This window comes from Microcaecilia unicolor, chromosome 2 (assembly GCF_901765095.1).
Source record: "Microcaecilia unicolor chromosome 2, aMicUni1.1, whole genome shotgun sequence".
Taxonomy (NCBI): Eukaryota; Metazoa; Chordata; class Amphibia; order Gymnophiona; family Siphonopidae; genus Microcaecilia; species Microcaecilia unicolor.
In genome coordinates this window covers 585,439,781-585,462,903 of record NC_044032.1, presented here as the reverse complement: position 1 = coordinate 585,462,903, position 23,123 = coordinate 585,439,781, and the positions used below count along the sequence as shown (strand labels likewise).

General features: G+C 40.1%; 1 protein-coding gene across 1 annotated transcript in view; it reads left to right on the top strand.

The window, feature by feature from the left end:
• WDR17 (WD repeat domain 17) overlaps positions 1 to 21,019 on the top strand; it is a 272,532-nt gene extending 251,513 nt beyond the window's left edge. Inside the window, exons 26-29 of the mRNA XM_030191530.1 lie at positions 1,084 to 1,185; positions 3,700 to 3,798; positions 10,946 to 11,129; positions 19,324 to 21,019. Of these exons, the coding sequence (XP_030047390.1) occupies positions 1,084 to 1,185; positions 3,700 to 3,798; positions 10,946 to 11,129; positions 19,324 to 19,443 (505 nt within the window). The 3' untranslated portion in view covers positions 19,444 to 21,019. The remainder of the gene's footprint in view (positions 1 to 1,083; positions 1,186 to 3,699; positions 3,799 to 10,945; positions 11,130 to 19,323) is intronic.
• Positions 21,020 to 23,123: the final 2,104 nt, after the last annotated feature.

The following is a 23,123-nucleotide window of genomic DNA, read 5'->3' as shown; positions in this document are numbered from 1 at the left end:
AGTGAATTCCTTCAAAAAGGCGGTAAATAACTCCTAATAAATAAAATATTCAATTGAACCAGCTCTACACAAGCCTGTACTGATTTGGCAGACTGTCTCCCACCAGAGCAGGCTGAATCTGTTCGCCAGCTGGTTGAGCAGCAGAAGGCTTGTTGTACGTTCTTGGCCAGCACAGGCTTTTCTATACCTGGAAATTGAGCGCTGGACTCTATCTGGATTCTGGCACTGAATATCTGAGTATTTGTGGCTGCAGGAAGCTATCCAGGTACTTCTGATATTCAATAATGGCGCCTGGATACCTATCTGGGCAAGTTAGGATAGATATCCAGATAACTTCCAGGTCTGCTTTAGTTCTGCCCCCAGATTGCCCTGGCACTATGTGGATAATGCTAAGGCAGTCAGACTGGATTTTCAGTGGCACTATCCATGTCACTTTTGGGAATACCACTTATGTCAACCATATATGGTTTTAAAGGCACTCTTCTATAGATACTCCTGAGACAGGCAGTTGTATGCCAAACACAACTGTGTCAGATGGCGATATTAATAAATTTGAAGTCTTATTGTTTCAGTTAAAGTATTTTGTTTATTTCCTTCTTTGGCTTATTTGAGAAATGTGTCTCCTTTGCTTTTTGCCTTTTCTCCATAGACCAACAGATTCTGCCCAGTCTGGACTCAGTTTCCTGCCCCATTTCTCAGCTAGTGTTGCTATCTACAAAATTAGTTGGGTTTGTAAGTGCTGCCCTTAATTTTTATGAAGTGAGTTTTAAAATATTTGATGCAACACTGGGGAAAAAAACCTGATTTTATAGAAGTCTATATCGGAAATCCTAAAGCATCTGTAGTTCAAAAATCATGGAAAGCTGGAAAAATCCATCACTGGCTCTTATGATTTCATTGGCCCTATAGTTTTTCAGGATATCCATAGTGAATATGCATATTCATTATGGGTATCCTGAAAATCTGACTGGCAAGATGTGTCACAAGAACTGGGTTGAGAACCCCTGCTGTAGGCTGATGGTAAACCTTGAAATGTCACCCCAGTGTTATAGTTTATAACTAATGAATGTTATTCTTTTTTAGAGTTCGTAATGAGCTGCTGATATTGTGTGGTTACACTGGTGCTTTGCTTGCAATTAGAAGACAGTACACTAGCATCGTACCTGCACTTTATGAGTATACAAGGTAAAAGTCCAGCTTTTTAGTTTATCTGTTCACAGGATGAAACAGTCAATTTTGGCTAAGTGTCTTCACTTACAAATTGCCACTCGTATATGCTTCTCTACTGTCAGGTTTGGGCATTTAACAGTTCTCCCCCAGCCTGGTAGCAGTGGGACCTGAGCCATCCTATAACATGGCACTGATCAGTGGTATAAAAACTGTTTGTCCAGCTGGTGCCACCAGCAGCTATAATATTTATTGTTTCATCTCCTAATGCATTGCAACTTCAATCCAGCCATCCTGAATTGAGAACCAAACAGGTGCCTTGCCCTAAGCCCAATTACATATTTATTCCTTATAATAATCACAATTGTAAACCTGATGAAACTCCTGACGAATGGCGAGAGGAGGTTTATTGCTGGAGAGGGTCCAGACTATAGGAGAACATCTGTAGTCTCACGCCACACCACAAAAATGTAAACAAAAAGGCAATGGGAGACCCATCAGTCTAACTTTGGTAGTGAATAAATCTATGGAATAACTCAGTGGTTCCCAAACCTGGTCCTGGAAGCACCCCAGCCAGTCAGGTTTTCAGGATCTCCACAATGAATATTCATGACAGAGATTTGCATGCACTGCCTGCACTGCACGCAGATCTCTCTCATGAATATTCATTGTGGCTATCCTGAAAACCTGACTGGCTGGGGTGCCTCCAGAATCAGGTTTGGGAACCACTGGAATAACTATTGAAGAAAAAAAAAAAAGATAGTGGCATGCTTTTGAATTAGTAGACAACAGGATCCCAGACAACTTGGTTTCACAAAAAAAGATGCTGTAAGAGAAATCTTATTGAATTCTTTAATGAGCGACAAAAGTGGTGGATCAGGACCCTGGATATTGCCTATCTAGGCCTCTAAGGTTTCTACACTGCTTCATGTAGAAGACTGGTAAGCAAACTGGTCAATATGGAGTTAAGACAGAAAAGTGTTAATTAGGCCAGAAATGCAGAATTCAGAGGGTGATGATCAATGAGATCCATTCTCATTACGGTAAAAACATCAGTAATTTACTTCGGGAATCACTGATACGGCTATTTCTTTCCAATATCTTGGTAACAACGCAGAGGGACTTTAGGGGAACCTGTGCTTGTTTGCAGACAATGCAAAATCCTAACATCTGGAACACCATGGGAGGCTTGTAAAAAAATAAAAGGGGACTTGGAAAAACAGTGAGAAGGGCCAATTTTTGGAAGCTGTGCTTTAGTGCAAAAAAAAAAAAAAAAAGTGTGAGATCATGCATCTTGGACAAATGTTTTTTTTTTAAACCCAAAACAGCCATCTGTAAATTAGATTAGGGACTGTTAACTTGTAAACAGAAAAAATATCTAGAATTATTTCTCCAGTTATCAGGGGTTCCCAATCAGTGTGATAAACTGAGAAATATTACCAGCAGTATATAATGCCTGAAGAAGAGGTTTTGTGTTTTTAAACTAGCCAGTCGAAATCCCAACCTGAATTTTATGCTTGATCCAGTAACCGTTCTCTGTTTATGAAAGAATTAAAATGCAGACTTCATGACAACATTGTTAACTTGTTATAAAACAGTGCTGCGTCCTAGAGATCATTGTCAAGCATCCCAGAAGTCTTTGGTCTTTAACATACAAAATATCCATAAGTTTAATTCAGGAGTACTGGGAGTTGTCTGTATAAAGATGGTGTTTGAGTCCATGGGAAAAGATCAGCTTATCAAGGGAAAGGGTGCAGAGAGAGAAGAGGACCCAGGACAGAACCCTAAGACGTGCTAACAGATAATAGGACAGTTATGAAAGATGCCTAGTAAAACTATTTGTTCAAAATATGGACTTTCTGTTTAAGTCAAGGGAGAAAACTGTGGGGTTGATATTAAAAGTGATTTAACCCGGCAAAAGAGGATCCTGCCTAATTAAATCGCTTGTGCCAGCCTATCCACTGATATTCAGCAGCACTTAACTAGACAGTGCCACTAAATATCAGCACTAACCACCAAACTCATAGCCAGCAATTTTGTGGGAAGTCCGGTGGTGGAGTTGGCATTTATGTGATTAAGTACCAATATTCAGCACTTAACCGCAAAAGTTAATTGAACAAATAGGACCTCATAAAACACAGTCCTATCTTTTTCTAGTTTAACTTATATGGTTAAGTATTGAATATCGCATATAGCTGGCATTGAATATCCAGGTGTAATGCTGGCAGTGGTCAAAAAAAATGCATACTGTCACTGACCTAGAGTATTTACCCCTCTCTGTGTTTACTGGATGTTTTATATGCAGAGTTAGTTTTTCCTGCATAAGTCAACTTGCAGAAAGAACAGGTGTAATGTTACTTGGGTATCTTGTGCCCACAAAGCTTTAGGCAGATTTCCAAATACAAACTACCTGCTTTGTTTTTTAAAAAATCATCTTGTGTTATAAGGGGACAGAGTACCACTTTATTTCACACACCGAATGGGATTTTGAAAATTACCTCCTTAGCATGTCCTTTTTGTTCCCATTTCTAGTCAGCTTTTAAAACGCAGGGAGGTGTCTGTACCTCTACAAATTGAACAGCTTTCAATGGAACTGGATGCTTGGAGAACCTGCACACGGTCACTAAACAGGTAAGTACAACAGTGATAACAGACTAGAGAAAAGTACAAGATTCAAACTTTTGCATGATGTTTTACATTTCTTAGGATGGTGACTCCTAACCTGTTAACAGTTAAGTCTTAACAGTTAGGAAGGGGTGGTTTAGCTATGATAAAATAAACCATAAAAGCTATTAGCCATCAGAACTTGCATGAAAAATTTAATTTGCTTTGCTGCAGCTGGGAACATCATGCAATCCTGGTCACAGCAACTCAAAGATAGCTGGCCCCAAGCTTAGCATGCTGTCTTTTAAAGGGCTGGCTCTGGAATCAAATCTACCCCACCTTACCGTTCTTTGATGCGACTCTCCCACCTCCCCCTTTTTCAAACTCCCTTCTCACAAATCCCCCTATTCCCTCCGATTCCCCCCTCCTGGGACTTACTGGGGGATTTCCTGGTGGCTAGTTGGGGGTCAAGAGCAATCCCCTGGTTACTCCTCCATTACTGCCTGGATTTGAAATAGCACCCCCTTCTTTTGCTAAGGGGCAAGCTGCCAAATAACAGAGCACAGGATACTTCTGGCTTCTCATATACATCAAAGGAATATATTTAATATAGTTGAAGACAAATATATGAAATGGTTGTCTCATGCATTTTGCGCATTTTTAAAATCTTTCTGGTTCTCTACCACTTTGGTAAAATAAACCACCACCAGCTATCCCTCCACACACATTTATCTTATACCCAACCCTGTCCCTTACCATGCCCTTTACATCTATCCCAAATATATTTAAATTCTTTTACAGTTCTGATTTCCATCATCTCTGCTGATAATCTTTTTCAGACCTTGCCATCTTCTTTTTGGTTATTATGAGTGTCACATTTTATCCAACATCCAGACCTCATTCACATCTACCATGAAGTTAATAATCCAGACAGTGACCCAGCCCCTTAGTGAGACTGTTGTCCAAATATCCAGCCACCCCATGCTTGTTAATGTTAGGATGGCATCCATGGCTACTTCATGCAAATTACGCAGCCTGGGTGCAGTGATGTTGTTAGGGTTGTAAATATGGTTGACTTCCTACAGGTTACCTTGTCTTGGTTGCCTAATGTAGCCTTACTATTTTCTCTTTGGCTTGCATTTTTCCTTTTCTTTGGCCTTACAAAGTTTTATATGACTGAACATATGATCAAGTTTTTTCCTTCATTTTAACCCTAAACTGTCCTTAACACTATGTTCTATGACTGTCCCAAGCATGTTTAAATTCTCTCATAGATTTGGTTGTCATTACATCTGCCATTAGTCTGTTACACTATATTTAAATCACCTAAACAAAAATCTGTGGGGACTATATATCAAATGACAAGATCATGTCCCAAACAGTAATATATTCAGCAGGAATTTTCTTCAAACTGATGTTCAAATATATACAATAGATTATATCTCATGATCATATAAATATATTTATAGGGATTATCAGACTTCTATGCATCTCGTGACCATCTGAACAATAATGTTCTATCGTTCTTTCTTTGCAAACGAAATGGCGCGGTGCAAATCCTCATAGAATCCCACTTTTGCTCTAATATTTGATTAATTTTATTCAAAAAAGATTTTCTTAAAAATTCTTAGAAATCCTTAGAAATTACGACTTATCTTTAATGGCAGCAGCATAAAGTTATCAGGAACCCCCGCCGACATGGCCAAGTTTCGCGATCCGCTTTATCAAGGAGGAGGCTCACTGCAAACCAACAATAAAAGTGAAAATCAAACACCTTCAATAAAGGGATTCCTTATAATCTCGAAATTTAAAATAGATAAGGAGTTTATTTACCGTTATAGCTTTCATACTGTTCCTGCATCAACAAAATGGCCGCAGCATCTCAGTGCACGCCTTCCTTTTAAATAAGCTACAGCTGATCAAAAGAAGAACTCCAGGATTGGATAATCAATCAAAGTAACCAGCCAATCAAATTAGATCAGCGACCACCAGTCTATTTCAGAATTCAAACCGGCAGGATACAAAGAATTGCTATACCTTATTTAAAATTAATCAATTAATCAAATATTAGAGCAAAAGTGGGGTTCTATGAGGATTTGCACCGCACCATTTCGTTTGCAAAGAAAGAACGATAGAACATTATTGTTCAGATGGTCGCGAGATGCATAGAAGTCTGATAATCCCTATAAATATATTTATATGATCATGAGATATAATCTATTGTATATATTTGAACATCAGTTTGAAGAAAATTCCTGCTGAATATATTACTGTTTGGGACATGATCTTGTCATTAGTCTGTTACAGGCATTTGCCACCCCTGCCTCCTCCTTCAGTTATTTTATACACACACACACACTTTTCTGCATAACTCTGTCAAAACTTGACCAATTTCAATAAAGTGTGGGACATATCATCCTGAATAAATTTGCAATAAGCCTATATTCATGCTGGCTGTCTCACTTCAGTGCGAACTGATCGGTCCTTGCCACTTCTTGACTGACGATCAGTTGAGCCTGTGTTTTGCAGTTTCTTCAAAACATATTCTACACTTACTCTCTTCCACCTCTTTTATGGGAAATTCTTGCACCAGTCTATGAGAACTGTAAACTTTCTCCAGGTAAAAATTTTAATAAGGCTCAAATTCTCCTGACTGAAAACTATGGTACCTTTATGTTTAAAGCAAAACGGTGTCTATATCATGCCAATAATCGCTAGGTGGTGATGACATTGTTTAGGTGAGGGTCTGGTGTGAATGTAGGCTTATTGCAAATTTATTCAGGGATGATATATCCCAAATTTTATTGAAATTGGTCAAGTTTTGACAGTAATGCAGAAAAGAAGTTTTGTATATTTTTTTTGAAACCCAATGTATATTTACTGAACCATCTTCCTTGCAACTTACCATGAGCTCTTGACTTTGCTCTGTTTTCTGCTCTCTTCGTTAGCATATCACGCTACCTTTCTCCCTTTCTTAGCCTGTTCTTTACTCTCATTATTCTCATCCTTCCTGGATAGTCTTTCACATTGCTGCTATGCTCTTCCATTCCCCATCTTTCAATACTATATTTACCAACCTATTTCTTTCCATTCCCATTTACATTAAACTCCTTGCCTTTCTCCATTTTCTTATCCCTTGGGCCTTCTTGTTCCTTTACCTAGCTCCACCTTCTCATTCCCTCCTTCTGGACTACTGATGTCTATAGTACTATTAGATAAACTTTGCACTCTACAGATCCACATACTACTACTCTCTCTCTTTTCTTGCCCTATCCGCTTCCTTTCCTCCCTTTCACCTCTTTTCTAGTTCCCTCCATTGCCCTTCTTCTTCACTTTCTCATATCCTTTCCCTTTTTCCTCTCCTTTAAGCTTGAGTCACATAGCACCGATCCTGTTTTTCTTGTTACAGTGCTGAATATCAAAGACCAGTGTGTTTTGTGAAAGAATGCAAGCTTCAGTGCACTGTGTTCTAATGCAAGTGCTAAATTTATTTTTATTCCGAATGGCATGCAAATTGCCTCAGTATTAAAAAGGATATGCTGTAATGAAAAAAACAGTGCACACCACCATAGTGGTATACAGACCTTTGTGCGTCAAGAGTAAAATGTCTCCCTTTCTTTTGGTGTGAGAGGGGATTAACTCACGCACTGACAGGAAGGGAAATATTTATTAAAAAACTGTCTTCTGCTCTCTGCAACCTCTGTGCACCTCCCTTACCCCCATCCTGCAAAATTTTCCTGCTGATCCAGTGGGCCCTTCCATCCCAATATCCCTCCCAACCTCCTAAAATAATGCCTGGTAGTTCTAGTGGAAAAGTTCCTAGATACCCCAATCCCCCCCTATCCTGACCCCGCAAAATTAATCCGTTTTGATCCTAGTAGAGCCCCCTCCCCAAGACACCCTGACCCCCCTCCTTCAACTCCAAAAAACAGTCCCTGGTGGTCCTAGTGGGCACCCCCTCTCCAAAACATCCTAACTTTCCTCTCACTACTCTCCCCAAAATAAACCCTGGTGGTCAAGGTGAAACCCTCCCCCTTCCCAGACACCTCACTTCTTCCTCTAGTGCTTCCATCTTCTAAAATGATAGTGCCTGCCCTCCTAGTAGTCCATACTGATGCACCACAAGGGTCAAATAAGGTAGTGAGGATTCCACTAGGAGCAGTGGGGTTTATCATTTGGGGGTCAGGGGATGAGGGTTAGGATGGTAGCCACTAGAATGGCCAGAGATTATTTTGGTTTTGTGAGAGAGGGAGATTTGGCACTTCACCTCAGATGACCCTGTTCCTTTCAGCTGCACCTTTATGCCAGCCCAGAGCTGGCACGTTCAGTGCTTGCAAAGGAGTAGAAAACCATGGTAAAGTCTAGCACACTTTTTGCTTTTATTTTATTTATTTTAACATTGAGAGTAATTTCTTAATCAGTGATTTATGACCATTGCAGTGTGTTTTTAAAAGGATTTTCCCATGCAAAATTTTTTATTGCATAAAGAATAAGATAAGTGTGGGAAAATCAAGAGTAGACCACTGTGCTAAAAGGTGGCACAGCTCACTGCCTCAGGGCCAGAGAGAGAAGCGGAGCGAGCATGCAAACACAGGGAAGGAAAGGGAAGAAGATTAGATTAGAAGAACTGGTTTAACCTTAGGGTGGATGGCAACACCTGTGTCTGCAGTAAAGGGATAGTAGGAGTACTTTTGAACACAACAAGGAAGGAGCCCTTCACTGTGTCTCTGGCCTAGATGTACCAGTTGCTGATGGTATTTTATACACACTGAATACACTCCAGGGAATTAGATGCCATGAAAATCAAAATAATGCACACCAACATAATACAACTTATTAAACAGAATAGTATTTCCAGTATTTTAGAAATATATACAGGTATAGCTATAGTTAGCCGTAGCCCTCAGTCCAGCATTGCCCTTGCTGGTCATTGAACAGCAGCACAGTAAAATATCCTGTGGTTACTGGCAACCATAAAATGATTTACCTTATCTAATTTTTTGGTAGGAACCCAAATGGCCACCAAACTTCCAATCTGCTAACCTTTCACAGTTGAGTTACCAGACATGTTTGGAATATGTGTTTATTTATATTAGCTGTTATCTAATTGTTAAAGCAACAAACTGAAAACCAGGGAAGCCAAGGTCCAAATCCCACTGTTGTTCCTTGAGATCTTGGGCGTGTCACTTAACTTTCCGTTACTTCAGGTACAAACTTAGACTGTAAGCCTTCCAACGATAGGAAAAAAACCTATTGTACCTTAATGTAACTTGCCTTGAGCTACTACCAGGAAAGGCATAAGCTAAATTCAAAATCCAGTACCAGGCATACCATGAAGTAATACAAAACTCAAAAAAAAAAGTCACTCACAACCTATAGAGCAATTCTAGCATACCATCATAGCACCAACTGCCAAAGGTCAAACAAGGGCATACCTAGGAAAAGGCAGCACCATAAACATTATAGTGGTTTCTGGAGAAAACTAAACAAGCTAGATTAGTACAGATGATCCTACACAGACATTCAGTGCTAACAGACTACCTGGCCTCTTTCACACATGCAGAACACAGACAGATCCTGAACAAATATAGAATAAATAACCATAAACTAAAATTAGAAATGTGTAGACAAAGATTAAACTAAACCACCAAGAAGCCAGACTTTCCATACAGATACAGTACAAAGCCAAAGAACTAGAAACAATGATGCATGTCCAACTAGTGTGTAAAATAAAGATAGCAGCTATAAATATAAAAATTGACATATTATAATCACTAAATTGAAAATTAACAAATAAAAAAAAAAATAATAAGGTAATACCTTTATATTAGACTGACTCGGTACATTTCTGAAATGCTTCCAGAGCCAGAACCTCCTTCTTCAGGCCAGTATACTGCTTTCATGATATTTTCTCCTGATCTGAGAAAAGAGGATTTGGTCTCTGAAAGCTGATCAAAAAAATGACCAGCAGCAGCAGGCCCCCCTCCCCCCTACAAAAAAAAGAGTCGTGGAGCCACTACCGCTATCTGTGTTGGCTGTGCCAAGTCCAGCCCCCTGCAAAACAGGAAGTCAGTGTCAAAGAGGGCAGGACCAGCAGTGACATGGCATAGTGGAAGCAACTCTGTACCTCTATCTTTTTATCGCTACTGCTGCTGTACCAGGAAGTGGCAGCAGCAGTGTAAGCCTCCCCAAGCCTTTTACCAGATGTCTGGGAGGGCAGTGATGGAATGAGCAATTGGCAGATAGGAAAGGAGCACAGCGTATACAGAACGGAGCATGGAGGCACTGGCGGCGTGGTGAACTAGTACAGTAGTGAAATGAATGCAAGACATTTCATCCAATTGTTTCTTCTGAGAAACATATAACTTGATATAGGTAGAGGGAGAAGAACTAGCTTCCCCTCGATATTCAGCCTGTAGTAGTCTGCAAATGTAAAGGCACTAACCATCATGGGCTGAATATGGCCCAGATATTCAATCCTAGGCCTAATCTGGGTACTGGCATTAAATATGAGTTTTCAGCAGCTGCCGAAAGATACCAGGGTGCCAGCCAACATTTAGACTGGTAATTAGATAACTACCCAGAAAAAGTTAGGATAGCCTTTTTGCACCTACCTGGTTAGAGGACTGAATATCACAACTAACTGGGTAACTCCCATCTTCACCCAGGCTTCACAGCTGGACCACCCCATCACTAAACGTGCTGTGCTGATATTCAATGACACTAATTGGTTAATTGCTGCTGAATTTAAGTGCAGAGCCAGCCATTGAGATTTAACCAGGAAAAAGCCTTCCTACCCAGTTAAATCCCTTTTGACTATTGGTGACTTGGAATATATACCCCCTGTACCCCTGTGATGTCACATCACTGATATTCCAAGTGTTTTGGGAGTTTAGGAGTGCAAACCTTTATTTCCCAGCACTTGGCATTGCTGCATCTCATCATATATACGGTCATTTCTCATTTAGATGAGATATTCCTCATAGGTAGGGAAGTGCAGTCCTAGGATATTTATGTTCTTAAAATGTATTAGGATTTGTATAATACATATCTATTTTGGATTCAAAAAACATTTAATATTTAGGAGGTATCAAAACCAAATTTATTGCAAATGTAATACACAGTATTATGTATCATAGCAGATACTGTAAAATTTTTTTCATTGCACACACAGGTCCAATGAAGAACTACCCTATACTTCTCCATCAGAATCACAAGGAAAGGTTTATGCAACACTGTTAGCACAAATAAAAGAAGAATCTCTTAAAGGAATGATTGGACCTGATTATGTAACAGGATCGAATCTTCCAAGCCATTCAGATGTCCACATCTCTTGCCTGACTGGATTAAGAATACAGGTATAGGTTTTATTCAGCTTTTTTTTTTTCCATTTCTCTTTAGAGAAACTGAGTAGGCTGAATGACACCTTTTGTATTTTAAACTGTAATTGTCAGCCATAAACTCAAGTGAGTTGTTACTCAGTGGCTGATCAGATTCCCGGCCCTAATTGACAAAAGTGTATAATGGAGATGAGTATTAGGTTGTTTTACACTGATCAGCAGGACTTCAACCACAATTATTAATAGATTTTATACATTATGCTGGCAGTACTGAAGGGCTTTTCTCATTTTGTGCCCATGGGAAAGTAGCAAAGTTGCTTATCTAAAATGGATGTTCTCCATAGACTGTGGGAATAATCTGGTACAAAAATGGGTAACATTATTAGACAGTGCCAGAATGGGGCAGCTCTCTCAGAGCTCAAAAGTAGTGTAAAGTTCTGAGCATGAGCATCCCTTCTCACACACAGCAGTCGCCTCAGTCCCCTTAGTTCCATAATACAACTAAAGGAAGTCGAAAGGATTGTGTGCCTGATTAATCCTGCTATTAATGGAAATTTTGCTTTTTCTGTCATTACAGGATTAAATCAGACACACATGTGTGACTCCCAAGCTCAGGTTTCTCCAATTTGCAGGTTATCATTGTGAAACAATGACCCAGTCACATGATGATGCTAGAGTTGAATAGATTAGAAAGACAGATTGCTGAATACTACTTGACTGATAGTGCTGTCTTGATTGATGACTGGCCCAAGCAGTAGTGTGAAGTGAAGTGAAGCTAAAAAAGCAAGGACTAAGCTGTTCTACAATGAAGCAGATTTTAAAAGAGCAATAGTGACCGTTATTTAATGAGGCTTTACTGTGCAGGATAGAGGAATACTAACTAATCTGTTCATAACAGAATTGAATAGAGGACACTAGCCAATTAACTAATGTAACCTTAGCCACTGAAATACCAAGCCTGTTGGGGTCAAGGGAGACAAACAGTTGAATAGATTTTCTGATGGATTCTATTTTTCAAGATAGTAAGCAAGAGTCCATTTGCAGTCCAGTATGGAAGGATTTCTTACATTAATGCTTGTATAGTTTAGGATAAAACTTAGGTAGCACTATGCCTTCACTCACATGAAAAGGTAAATTTCTGCAGAGCCTTTTGTAAAATACTGCCAGAATTGAGCATGCCCCAACCTGGACATCCCTAAATTCTAATCTCAATTTTCTATGTAAAATGGGACTTCATGAGGCTGTGGGATGAACACGGTTCCATTTGATGAGGAAGTACTGCCTATAACTAGTAGCAAGAATATGTAGTATTTAATTTACTGGCACAGTTGAAAGTACAAAGATGAGGTATACATGAGAATCTGGGTGGGGGGGGGGGCGGGGAAGGACGATGTAAAAGTCATTTCCACAGGTAAGACAGTGCTTTAGCCATGTAAATGGGCTTTAATTGCCACTTTATACAGTATCCCCGGGATTCTCTATATGGTACCCAGATTTGCGTTCCCAAGATGCACTTGCAAATTAATTAACAAGCCGTTAACTATCAATAATTGGGTGCTAACAACCAATTATTGATAGTTGGCACTCATAAATTTTGCATGCATATCTAGTTCCACACTATTCTATAAGGCATGGTGCCTGACTTTAATAGCATGTAACTCAGAAGGGGTCATTCCGAAAAGTTGCATGCATATTTACAGAATATGGCCTCTGCGCACCTAACTTGGGCGGCATAATTTATGCCTGGTTTCTGCAAGCATAAGTCTGACACCTAAAGTTAGGAGCAGGAATCTGCGATAAACGTGATTCTATAAAGGGCATGCACCCTTTATAGAATTGCACTTAGCATCGACATTTTCCGGCACCAAATTTTGAGTGCCATTTACTGAACCCAGCCCTATATGGGTAAAAGTACAAGCATAGTGCTATTTTGCACATACTTTTACCCACTATAGAGGTGGGCATTCCTGGGATGAGCATTTGTGTAGGATTTGCAACTAAATACACACTTTAAATTTTAAAACGCATATTTCTATTTTCATCAGAAGAATTATAAACCCAAGTAAGCACAAGTATATGTTTATTGGTTATTTTCCTAGGATCATTTTTGAACATAATATAACATAGTCTGATTCTTATATACCGCAGATACCTCTAAAAGTGGTTCACTGCGGTTTACAAATCAAAATCAGAATTGGTCACAGTTACCATGAATAACAGGTATACTATATCGACTGGCTCAACTTTATCAATGTTATGTTTGGGTTCCTAAAGAGACGTTTCACTAATAAAAAGAGAAAAGATGGTATTACCTCTCTGTAGAACTGTGTTCAGGTATGGACTCCATATACATAAAATAATATTGACTATATAAAAACAATTCAAAGTAAAGCCATGAAAATGGTTCATGAATGTCACTCTAAGCATACGCAGAGAATGTAAATGAACTAAAGATGTATTTCCTAGAAGAAAAAAGGGAAAGATGGGGGAGGTATGATAGAAGCATTCAAATAAATAGCAAGTTTCTTTTGCTGTATTTCAGGTGTAGCATTTTTTATTGTTGACTTTGTAATAATGACAAATTGTTTTATGTTTATGAATATTTTTATGTCTAAGGCTACAGCCAAAAAAGCACAAGGAGCCTTCAAGAATAGGAGGCCTTAATTCAATACTTCATTAAACAGACCCAACATGGTCTGTGTTTCGGCGAAACTGCCTGTGTCAGGGTCTTCTGCATAGACAGTCATCAGTTGTATCATTCAGCGATGGAAAAGATACGGTCTGACTATGATAAAAAAAAAAGTCTTGGTCAAAGGAAATGCTAGTGTAGAGCACAATGGAACAATAAAAACACTACTGTGCAAACAAAACTTCCTGTCAGCAAAATGTCGCTATGACTCTTTGTGCTTTTTTGGCTATTCTGCTCCGTTGGGTGTGTTTTGAATTCCCTCTCCTACATTTCTTTTATTTGATTATTTCTTAGAAAGTCAAATTTACAAATACAATTAAATAAATGTTTCAATCAAAAGTACCAGAAAGAAGCATATTCCACAGAATGAAGAACTGAAAAGACAAAGGGTCATGATACAAAGCTGAAGGGAGGGAAAGGCAAAAATAATGTGAGAAAATGCTTTTTCACTGAGACAGTAGTAGACAGCTGGAATAAGCTTTCAGCATATTATATAGGAACTAAAAAAAATGGCAAAATTCAAACATGCATAGAATATATACAAAAGGACCTTAGTTGTAAAAGGGAAAAAAATGTCATTGCACAGTAAGCTGCCACAAATATGTAGGCTGAGTTTCCAAAGCACTCTGTCACCAATACTCTAGCGGGGTTGGTTCACAGTTGTCCTCAAAAGTTCCATCCACTTCCCCAAGAGTCCTCTCACTTCCCAAAAGGGAGAGATCAGACTTTTTCCCTGGGCTCCCTGGCCATTAGGTCCTGATCAGGAGTCACAGAATCCTCCCTACTCCACCCACCTCTGGGTCCTACACAGCCTAGGGAATTCCCACTCTACTTCCCTGGCCTTTACCAGGGTCCAAAGGATAGGTCAACACAGAGTTCATTGGCCTATGCAAATCCTATGTAGGGAAGATTTTCAGTTCCACTTCTCAGTGCTCTTTGGCTCAGGCGATGGTCTCAAAAATTTCAGAATGAGTTTAGTCTTAGCCTGCTTTCTGTGCCTGGTTTTAGTCTTAGTCTGCCACCTCCCACGTAGCCATCCCTGTTCAGCTACTACCACCAGAGCATGGTCCCATGTGTTCATCCTATCGTAGGAGGGTCTATACCCGAGTTGTCTGCCGATAAGCACTCTTGAAAGCATTTGACTGGGACTGGGGGCTCCCCTTTCCTTGTGATGGGATGTACACCCCATCACACACCTTCCCCCTTTTTAAGCTCTGCTGCCTTCTTTTCAACTCCTCCTCCTCTGGGGCATTATCCCTCCTCCCGAGATCGGAAGTCAGTATTAATATGCCTTTTGCCCGCCCAGTGGTCCACTCAGAAATCATAAGCCTGTAACACTAGGTACCATCTAGTCAGCCTGTCATTAGATTTCTCATGAGCTGTAGCCATTTGAATGGAGCATGGTCTGTGATCAAAGTGAAGTGCCTCCCTAAAAGATAATAGTTCAAAGTCTCTATCACCCACCCACCCAAGCACTTTTTCTGTGTTGTAGAATAGTTTCTTTCTCTGCCTCTGTCAGCTTCCTACTGAGGTACAGCACCGGGTGTTCCTCATCTCCTATCCCTTGGCTTAGTACAGCCCCTAGGCCCACCCTTGAAGCATATGTCTGGAGAACAAACTCTCTACTAAAGTCTATATTTTTTAATACTGGATCTTTACACAAGGCCCTCTTCAATTGGTCAAAAGCCTGATCTATCACTCTATCCCAGCTTAGCTTATTGGGCTGGGAAGCTCGCAAGAGGGCTGTTAGGCTGGCTGCCAGTTCTGCAAATTTGGGAATAAATCTTCGGTAATATCCAACCAATCCCAGGAAAGGCCTCAGTTGTTTCATGGTTTTAGGGACTTTTACCTTTTGAATGGCCTCTATTTTGGAGGGCAAGGGTCTTACCCACCCACCCCCAACCGGTGGCCCAGATATTGTATGTCCCTCTTACCTAGTGCACATTTCTTGGGATTAGCTGTAAGCCCCGCTTTTCTCAATAGTTACAAACTGCCCTTAATTGGACTACATGTTCCAGGTACTAGAGAAGACAACCATGTCAGCTAAATATGCTGTAGCTTATTTTTGGTGTGGCTTCAATATTTGATTCATAATTATATGAAACATAGCAGGAGCTCCATGTAGTCCAAAGGGTAACACTCTAAATTGATATAAACCTTGGTGCGTTATAAAGGCAATTTTCTCCCTTGAATCCTTCTCTAGAGGGATCTGCCAATACCCTTTGGTAAGGTCAATAGGGGATAAATAATTTGCTCCCCCCCCCCCCCAATTGTTCCACCAAGTCATCCATCATGGGCATAAGGTAGGCATCAAAATGGGACACCCCATTTACTCCTCTAAAGTCTACACAGAAGGGAGTACTCCCATCTGGTCTGGTGACCAGCACAATGGGACTGGACCATTCGCAGGTGTACTCCTCAATGATTCCAAGTCTTAACATGTCCACCACCTCCCATTCTAACTCTGTTTTCTTTGCTTGGGGCAGCCTGTATTGTCTCTGCCTAATTATTTTCCCTGGTACTGTTAGTTTGTAGGTACGACTGGGTAGAGGGGAGAACACATCTTGGAACTGGTGGATCAAAGACTGTAATTCTAGCTTCTGTTGGAGATGCAGTGAATTCCCAATCAGGACTAATTATCCCTCTTCCACTTTGGCCCTAAATCCTTGTCTTCTTCCTTTACTACCTCCCCAACCATCCCCTCTCTCTTGACCCACGGTTTTAGCAGGTTAACATGATAGAGATCTGAGCCTTTCCTTGACCCTGGGACACTTCATATATCAAGGGCCCCTCCATTCGGGATATTACAAAAGGCTCTTTCCATTGGGATAATAACTTGTTGGCCGAAGTAGGGATCAGTACTAGTACCTTGTCCTGGGGTGAGAACTCTTTCCCTGGCCTTCTGGTCATAATAGGTTTTCTGTCTCACCTGAGCCTGTTTGAGATTTTCTTTGGCCACCTTCCCTATCCATATTAGTTTCTCTCTCAGCTCTTGAACATACTCGGGTACTGACATGACTCGTTCCTCTCCCACCCAGGCATCTCTAACTACATCTAACAGGTTCCTGGAACGTCGGCCGAACATCAGCTCGAATGGGGAAAGCACTACTGGTGTTTGGGCCACCGCCCAATATGCAAACAGCACATAAGGAAGAAGCACATCTCACTTGTTGACAACCCCCACCCCCTTCCTACACACATATTTTTTTTTACATGCAAATTAAGCTTTGATTGAACTTTTCCACAAGACCATCCGCCTGAGAGTGATACGTTGTGATTTTAATATGCCTCAGCCCATACAATGTAAATATACCCTCTAGCATTCAGGATAGAAAATTAGTTCCCCTATCAGTCAATTCCTCTTGCACTACGATTTAAAGGTCCTATCAGATCTATTGCTATCCTATCTAAGGGTTGCTCCGTAACAGGCAGCAGGTTTAGGAGGGCTTTTAGAGGTAACCTCTATGGTATCTTCTAACATTGTAGGCAACAGTGTCAGAAATGCCTTACATCCTGGTAAATCCAAGGCCAGAAAAACTGGCCTGTCAACCTATCCAGGGTGCTTCCTTCGGCCAGGTGCCCTGCCAAAGGATGGGAGTGAGCTAACACCAACAAAGGTTTTCTAAAGATTTCAGGTATCATTACCTGCTTTTTTTTTTTTTTTTGTTACATTTGTACGCCGCGCTTTCCCACTCATGGCAGGCTCAATGCGGCTTACATGGGGCAATGGAGGGTTAAGTGACTTGCCCAGAGTCACAAGGAGCTGCCTGTGCCTGAAGTGGGAATTGAACTCAGTTCCTCAGTTCCCCAGGACCAAAGTTCACCACCCTAACCACTAGGCCACTCCTCCACTCCTCCTTTCTTTCTCGACCCTACCTTCCAAAATCCGGTATAATATCTTCTTAATGTTTCTATAAGCCGGATTTGTAGCTTCACCTTGGGTCTGGGGACCTCCCACCTTACCCCAATTTGGCTGTAGGGACAGGTCCTTCTTATGTTCCAAGGGAAACTGACAAAACCTGTGCAGCACCTCCTCTCCCAATACTTCCACTTGTCCTGGGGAAGCCAACCCTTTACTTCTCCATTCTCTTCTGGCCTTTCTTGATTTCCTGGGATGCCCAATTACCCCTTGTTTCACAAAGGGAAATATTTTCCCTAACTTTAGCATACCTCCTTCTTCCCCAGAGTAAACTTTAGTTTGGGTTGCTATTCAGCTTTCCTTTGGGACTAATGCCCCCACACACACACACACAGACACACACCCAATCTCTACCAAAGTTAAAAGTGAATGGTAAATGTTCCACTACCGCCACTCATAAGACAAATATCTTTCCCTCCCAGGTAAGTTCTATTTCATACAAAGGTTCTGCTCTAATATCCTTGTGGATGCATTGAACATGCACATTGCCTATGAAAATCCCTTCCTTTTCCCCTATCCCTATTTTCCAAACCAGGGCGACCTGAGACTAGGAACTGGTTACTCCCTGTAACTAGAAGGGCCACCAGGTCCAGACCAGAAACCTTTACGCCTTTCTTGAGGGCCTGAAAAGGAGCATCCCATTAGGGGGTATTCCTTCTTAAAATGTTCCACCTCCTCACAGTTAAAGCACCGCAGTGGGGATTTAATTTCTGTCCTGGATCTACCCTCTCTGTGGTTCCTGTAGTCTTTTCCTGACCCCTCACCAAGCTTAGCCTTGACTGGTCCAGGATCAAACTTTTAGATCTTTTTCTTTTTGACATGCAAATAGTTGAACAAGATTTCGTTGTGGAAGGAGCACATGCTGAGGCAATGCAGCGGAAATAAACCTGTCCCTTCAATGCTTGCTGAGACGTAGAGTGTACAAATGCAAAAGTGCTCACAATAAACCACTTTATTCCACTTCTCAACACTCTTTGGTTCAGGGAATGGTCTCAGCTTCAAAATGGGTTTAATCTTAGCCTGCCACTGCCCACATAGCTGTCGCTCTTTGACTACTAACACCCAAGCAGGGTCCCTTATGTTCACCCTATCTTAGAAGGATTATACCAAAGTTGTCTGCCGATAAGCACTCTTAAGAGAGTCTGACTGGGTCTGGGGGTTCCTCTTTCCTCATGATTGTTTTCTACAGGAAGTGATATGGGAGTAGGGGGTAGTGTTTTTCAATACAAGGCCTGAGGGCCCCCATTGTCTTTCTGGGGAGGGAGTTCTGATAATTTGCCTCTCTACCCAGGCTCAGGACAGAAAGGGGAATATGGATGGGGGAAGAGCCACATGCTTCAAGAACAAGGCATTTCTCAATAGACAAAAGAGAATGAAGTTTGAAGTTAGGCTGGTGGGGATGGATTGATCGGTTCCAAAACACATTCACATGATGGAAAGTAGTTTTGCATGACAATCAAGGGAAACTCTTCTGCTGTGTCTTTTTATATTTAACTATTTCAGTAATGTTCAACCTTATATTCACAATCTCTTTTGCTTATGGGCAAATGTCATGACCACTGATGCCTTATATTATTTCTGTATCTGGTATTGGAATTTTACAGGGTCCCGTGTTTTTCCTTGAAGATGGAAAATCAGCCATTTCATTGAATGATGCTCTGATGTGGGCAAAAGTGAATCCCTTCTCACCCCTAGGAACAGGAATACGGCTGAATCCTTTCTGAAAATGTGTGGGACTGTACTGCTGCCCAGGAGTGCCTGAAGATAATCTCCGTCCCACAAGTTAATAGCACTTTAACCTTGACCTTTTGGCAGATGGGAAGATGGCAGTTAGTTCTATACTGATGGACATACCTATCTGATTTTTTTTTTTTGCATATGTAAATGGTTTAAATCATATCAAGTTATTTTTTTCTACAAAAAAGAAGAATGTTCTGCTGTCAGAAAGTCCAGTGAACAAATATATCTTAATATGGTTTGCAGCAATGCACTAAATGAGTGGCTGGTCTGAATATCATGCAACAGACAGCTGCTGTGCTCATGAACAAAAAAGAAAACTTTTATAAGAATAAGCTACTAAAACATTGACATACTAATATCAAACCAAAATGCAAGAATGGTTTAAACTGTGAAATTTAGCATATACCTTTTTAAGTATACAAGAAATAAGAGACCAGCAAGATTTGTACTTGATTTAAATTTGTTTTAAGATTGTTATCTAGAACTGTACTTATTTTGTTCTCATTCCCTTATAATTCACATTTTATACGTGTATAATGTCTTTATCATGAAAGAACAGTGGACATAAATAGATGAAAAATCAAACTGGTTATTTCTAACCAGACAGTAGCAATAGGCAGTATATGGGCAACATAGCACCTGGACTTCTCAGTCTGTGGTATAAAATGTGTTGAGCCAGCACCTCGTACAGTTGCTTGTTGTAAATGAGCCAGCTATCCTTTTGGCAAATCTGAAACAGACACTTCAGAAGGGTGTGTGGCCTTCATTAATAAATACCCTCCTGTTGGAACTCTTGCTTTATAAAGGTACCAAGCTTAGGTGAGGAAAATGTTTTCAGAAGATTTACAAAATTGCCTGATAGCCATCCTTTGGACAGGAAATTTCAGAAGTTGGTGTTGCTTGTAATTATTTCTCTCAGGAATTTAGTTTCTCTTTAAATAGAGTCATTGCTATTCCCTGGTTTCCATATTGATTTATATGTCATGTCTAAGAAAATGCTGGTAGTTGAAGGTTTTGAAAGTTTAAGCTGCTAAGTAAATCAGGATGCAGCTATACTTCAGGACACCAGGCAGACATAATGCTGGTAATACGTAACATAAAAGAAAGCATGAAAATGGCAATCAGGAATATTTAAAAGTCTTGGCATGTTGGCTCAACAACATAGTTTCAAAAGGACATAAAAGGGATGTGAAAAAATAAAAACTAAAAAAACGAAGCAATCAGGTGAAGACACAGACAGGTTGACACATAGTACTGCTACCTAACATTACATGGCTTAATCTGTTATTATAGAAAGATTATTTGAAGAACCTGTCACTGCATTCTGCCCACTGAAAATGTTTGAGCTGCCCCTCAGATTCTATATATGGCGCCCTGATTCAAGATGTGTGCCCCATTAAATATGCTCACAATCCCATTAGTGCCAATAATTGGTTGCTAAATGGCACTAATCAGCACCAATTTGGAACTGCATGCACATTTTGCTGTGCCCAAATCGCTTAGCGTGCAACTCAAAAGGGGGTGTGGCCATGGGAGGGGCATGGGCAGGTCAGAGACATTCCTAAAATTTGCACGATTATAGAATTCTGGGGATGTGTGCCAGAAATTACACCTGCTTTCAGCAGGCGTAAGTCCTGGCACCTAAATTTGGGTGCCGAAATCAGCAGTCAATGCTATTCTATAATGGATGCTCATCTTTGACTGCCAATTATACAATAGCATTGAGCGCCAATTTTTGAACACCATTTATAGATTTGCCTCCTATGTGCATAAGTACCAGCAATACTCCAAAGTTTCTACTAGGTTATTTTTCTTTCACCAAAGAATTTAATTTAGATGCATTCCTTTCCTAAGTACATAATAATAGTCCTAAGTATTTGGATTTATGTAGTACCTTTAAACTTAGCAAGATCATTGTAGACTTTCAGAAGTAAAAGGGAAGGAAGAACAATCGTAGTTATAGTTGAGGAAATTACATTTTTGTAAGAGGCATTGGGAGATAATGTATTTTACCCTGGGTCACACAGACGAATCAATACTGTGAGTTTTAGATTATATTATACCACATCGAATGATCATGATCACTTTGCAAGATACAAGTATGTTCTAAATAAATAAATGTTTACAGAAACCGTTTTACTATGAAGAAAAAAAACACTAGGCACTTACTTGAATGAAATAATTACATTGTTTTTTTTTATGTTTAAAGATGTTGGATTGCACCAGTGAATACAAGTTTATTTCCAGTTGCTATTTGTTTCCAAATATTTAGAAAGAAGAAAATGGCCAAGAGAATCATGTATGTACTAGAGAGGTGAATTAAAAGAATAATGGCTCTTGTATATGGATGAAAGCAAAATATTTCCTTTCTTCTTTCTTTTTTTATGACTTCTTGTGCTGAGAACCTGAAGAGTTGAACAATTACACTTAAATTCCTGAGAAGACAACTAAAAAGCAAATTAGCAACCGTAAGCTGGCCTTCCTCAGGTTTTAAATTCCATAAGTTGTAGAGAAGGTGGCTTATGCAGCTCCTACATTATGATGTTATCTTATTTAAAGCTAGGCTTAGAAAAAAAAAACACACACACACACCAAAAGTCAGACCGTATACAGTTGTAGTTCCAATTGTAAGATTATCAAGTAAAATAATAAACCTTTAAAAATTGCTTTCATTTTTTTTTCATTTATGTCTATGACTGTGGCTCTTATGAACATGGAGATCAATACTGAAAAACACTTTTGTGATCAGTGGTGGTGTGTGCTGCCTAAATGCTATTGAAAAATTAAACAGATAACTTTAGCAATTTATGAAGTCAACCTGCCAAAGTTACCTGCATTAAATTGATATGATTTAAGAAGGTTGGTAGCAGTGCTAAAAGTTATCCAGTGAGTAGAAATATTCAGCTGTTTGCAGGATAACTTATCTATCCTAGTTAGACCTCAAATACAGAAAGTACAGCTTTAAATGGATGTTATCTGTTTAAAGTTGCACGTGTATTTTCAGTCTTCCTACTTGGACAGATAGGCTCACTGACAATAGGCTCTGCTAAATGTCTACTTTGCAATTTGTTTATTTGCAGTCTTCTCATGGTTGGTACTGAATATAAAGGTCATAAGGAGATATTGGTCTTGTTAGATGTTGCATCTTGAAAGATCCACAATCTTACCAAGCATTCTTCTAAGAGGATTATTTTGACCATCCTGTTAACATACTATAAATCCAAACCATGGGTGTAGTCTTGGGAAATAAGGGGGCATTGACCTCCCCTCCCCCCCCCCCCCCCCAAAAAAAAAGCTGCTTTTACTTGGGCTGAGACCTTGCAGGCAACATCATGGGAGGAAGAGGAGTGGTGCCACATTGTTAAGGTGCTGTGTAAATCTGCAAGCAGCTGCGTTGGGAGGAGGAAGGCGGGAGGAAATGACTGATGAGGCAGGAAACCAATCAAATGGCAGAATGTTTAAATTTGATGCCAGCTATGAGCCTCACAGCACAGTGAAGACACATCCATTCAGTATGGGTGTAGTACATGCTTCTCCTGCTACTGGCCCACTGTTCATTGTTATTGCTTCACAGCTGCTATTATAGCTTTTCCCTCAATTTCTTTTTTGGTGGGCGTCCCAAGAAGATTTTATTTTTTTTTGGTTGTGGCATCACTGCTTCTTG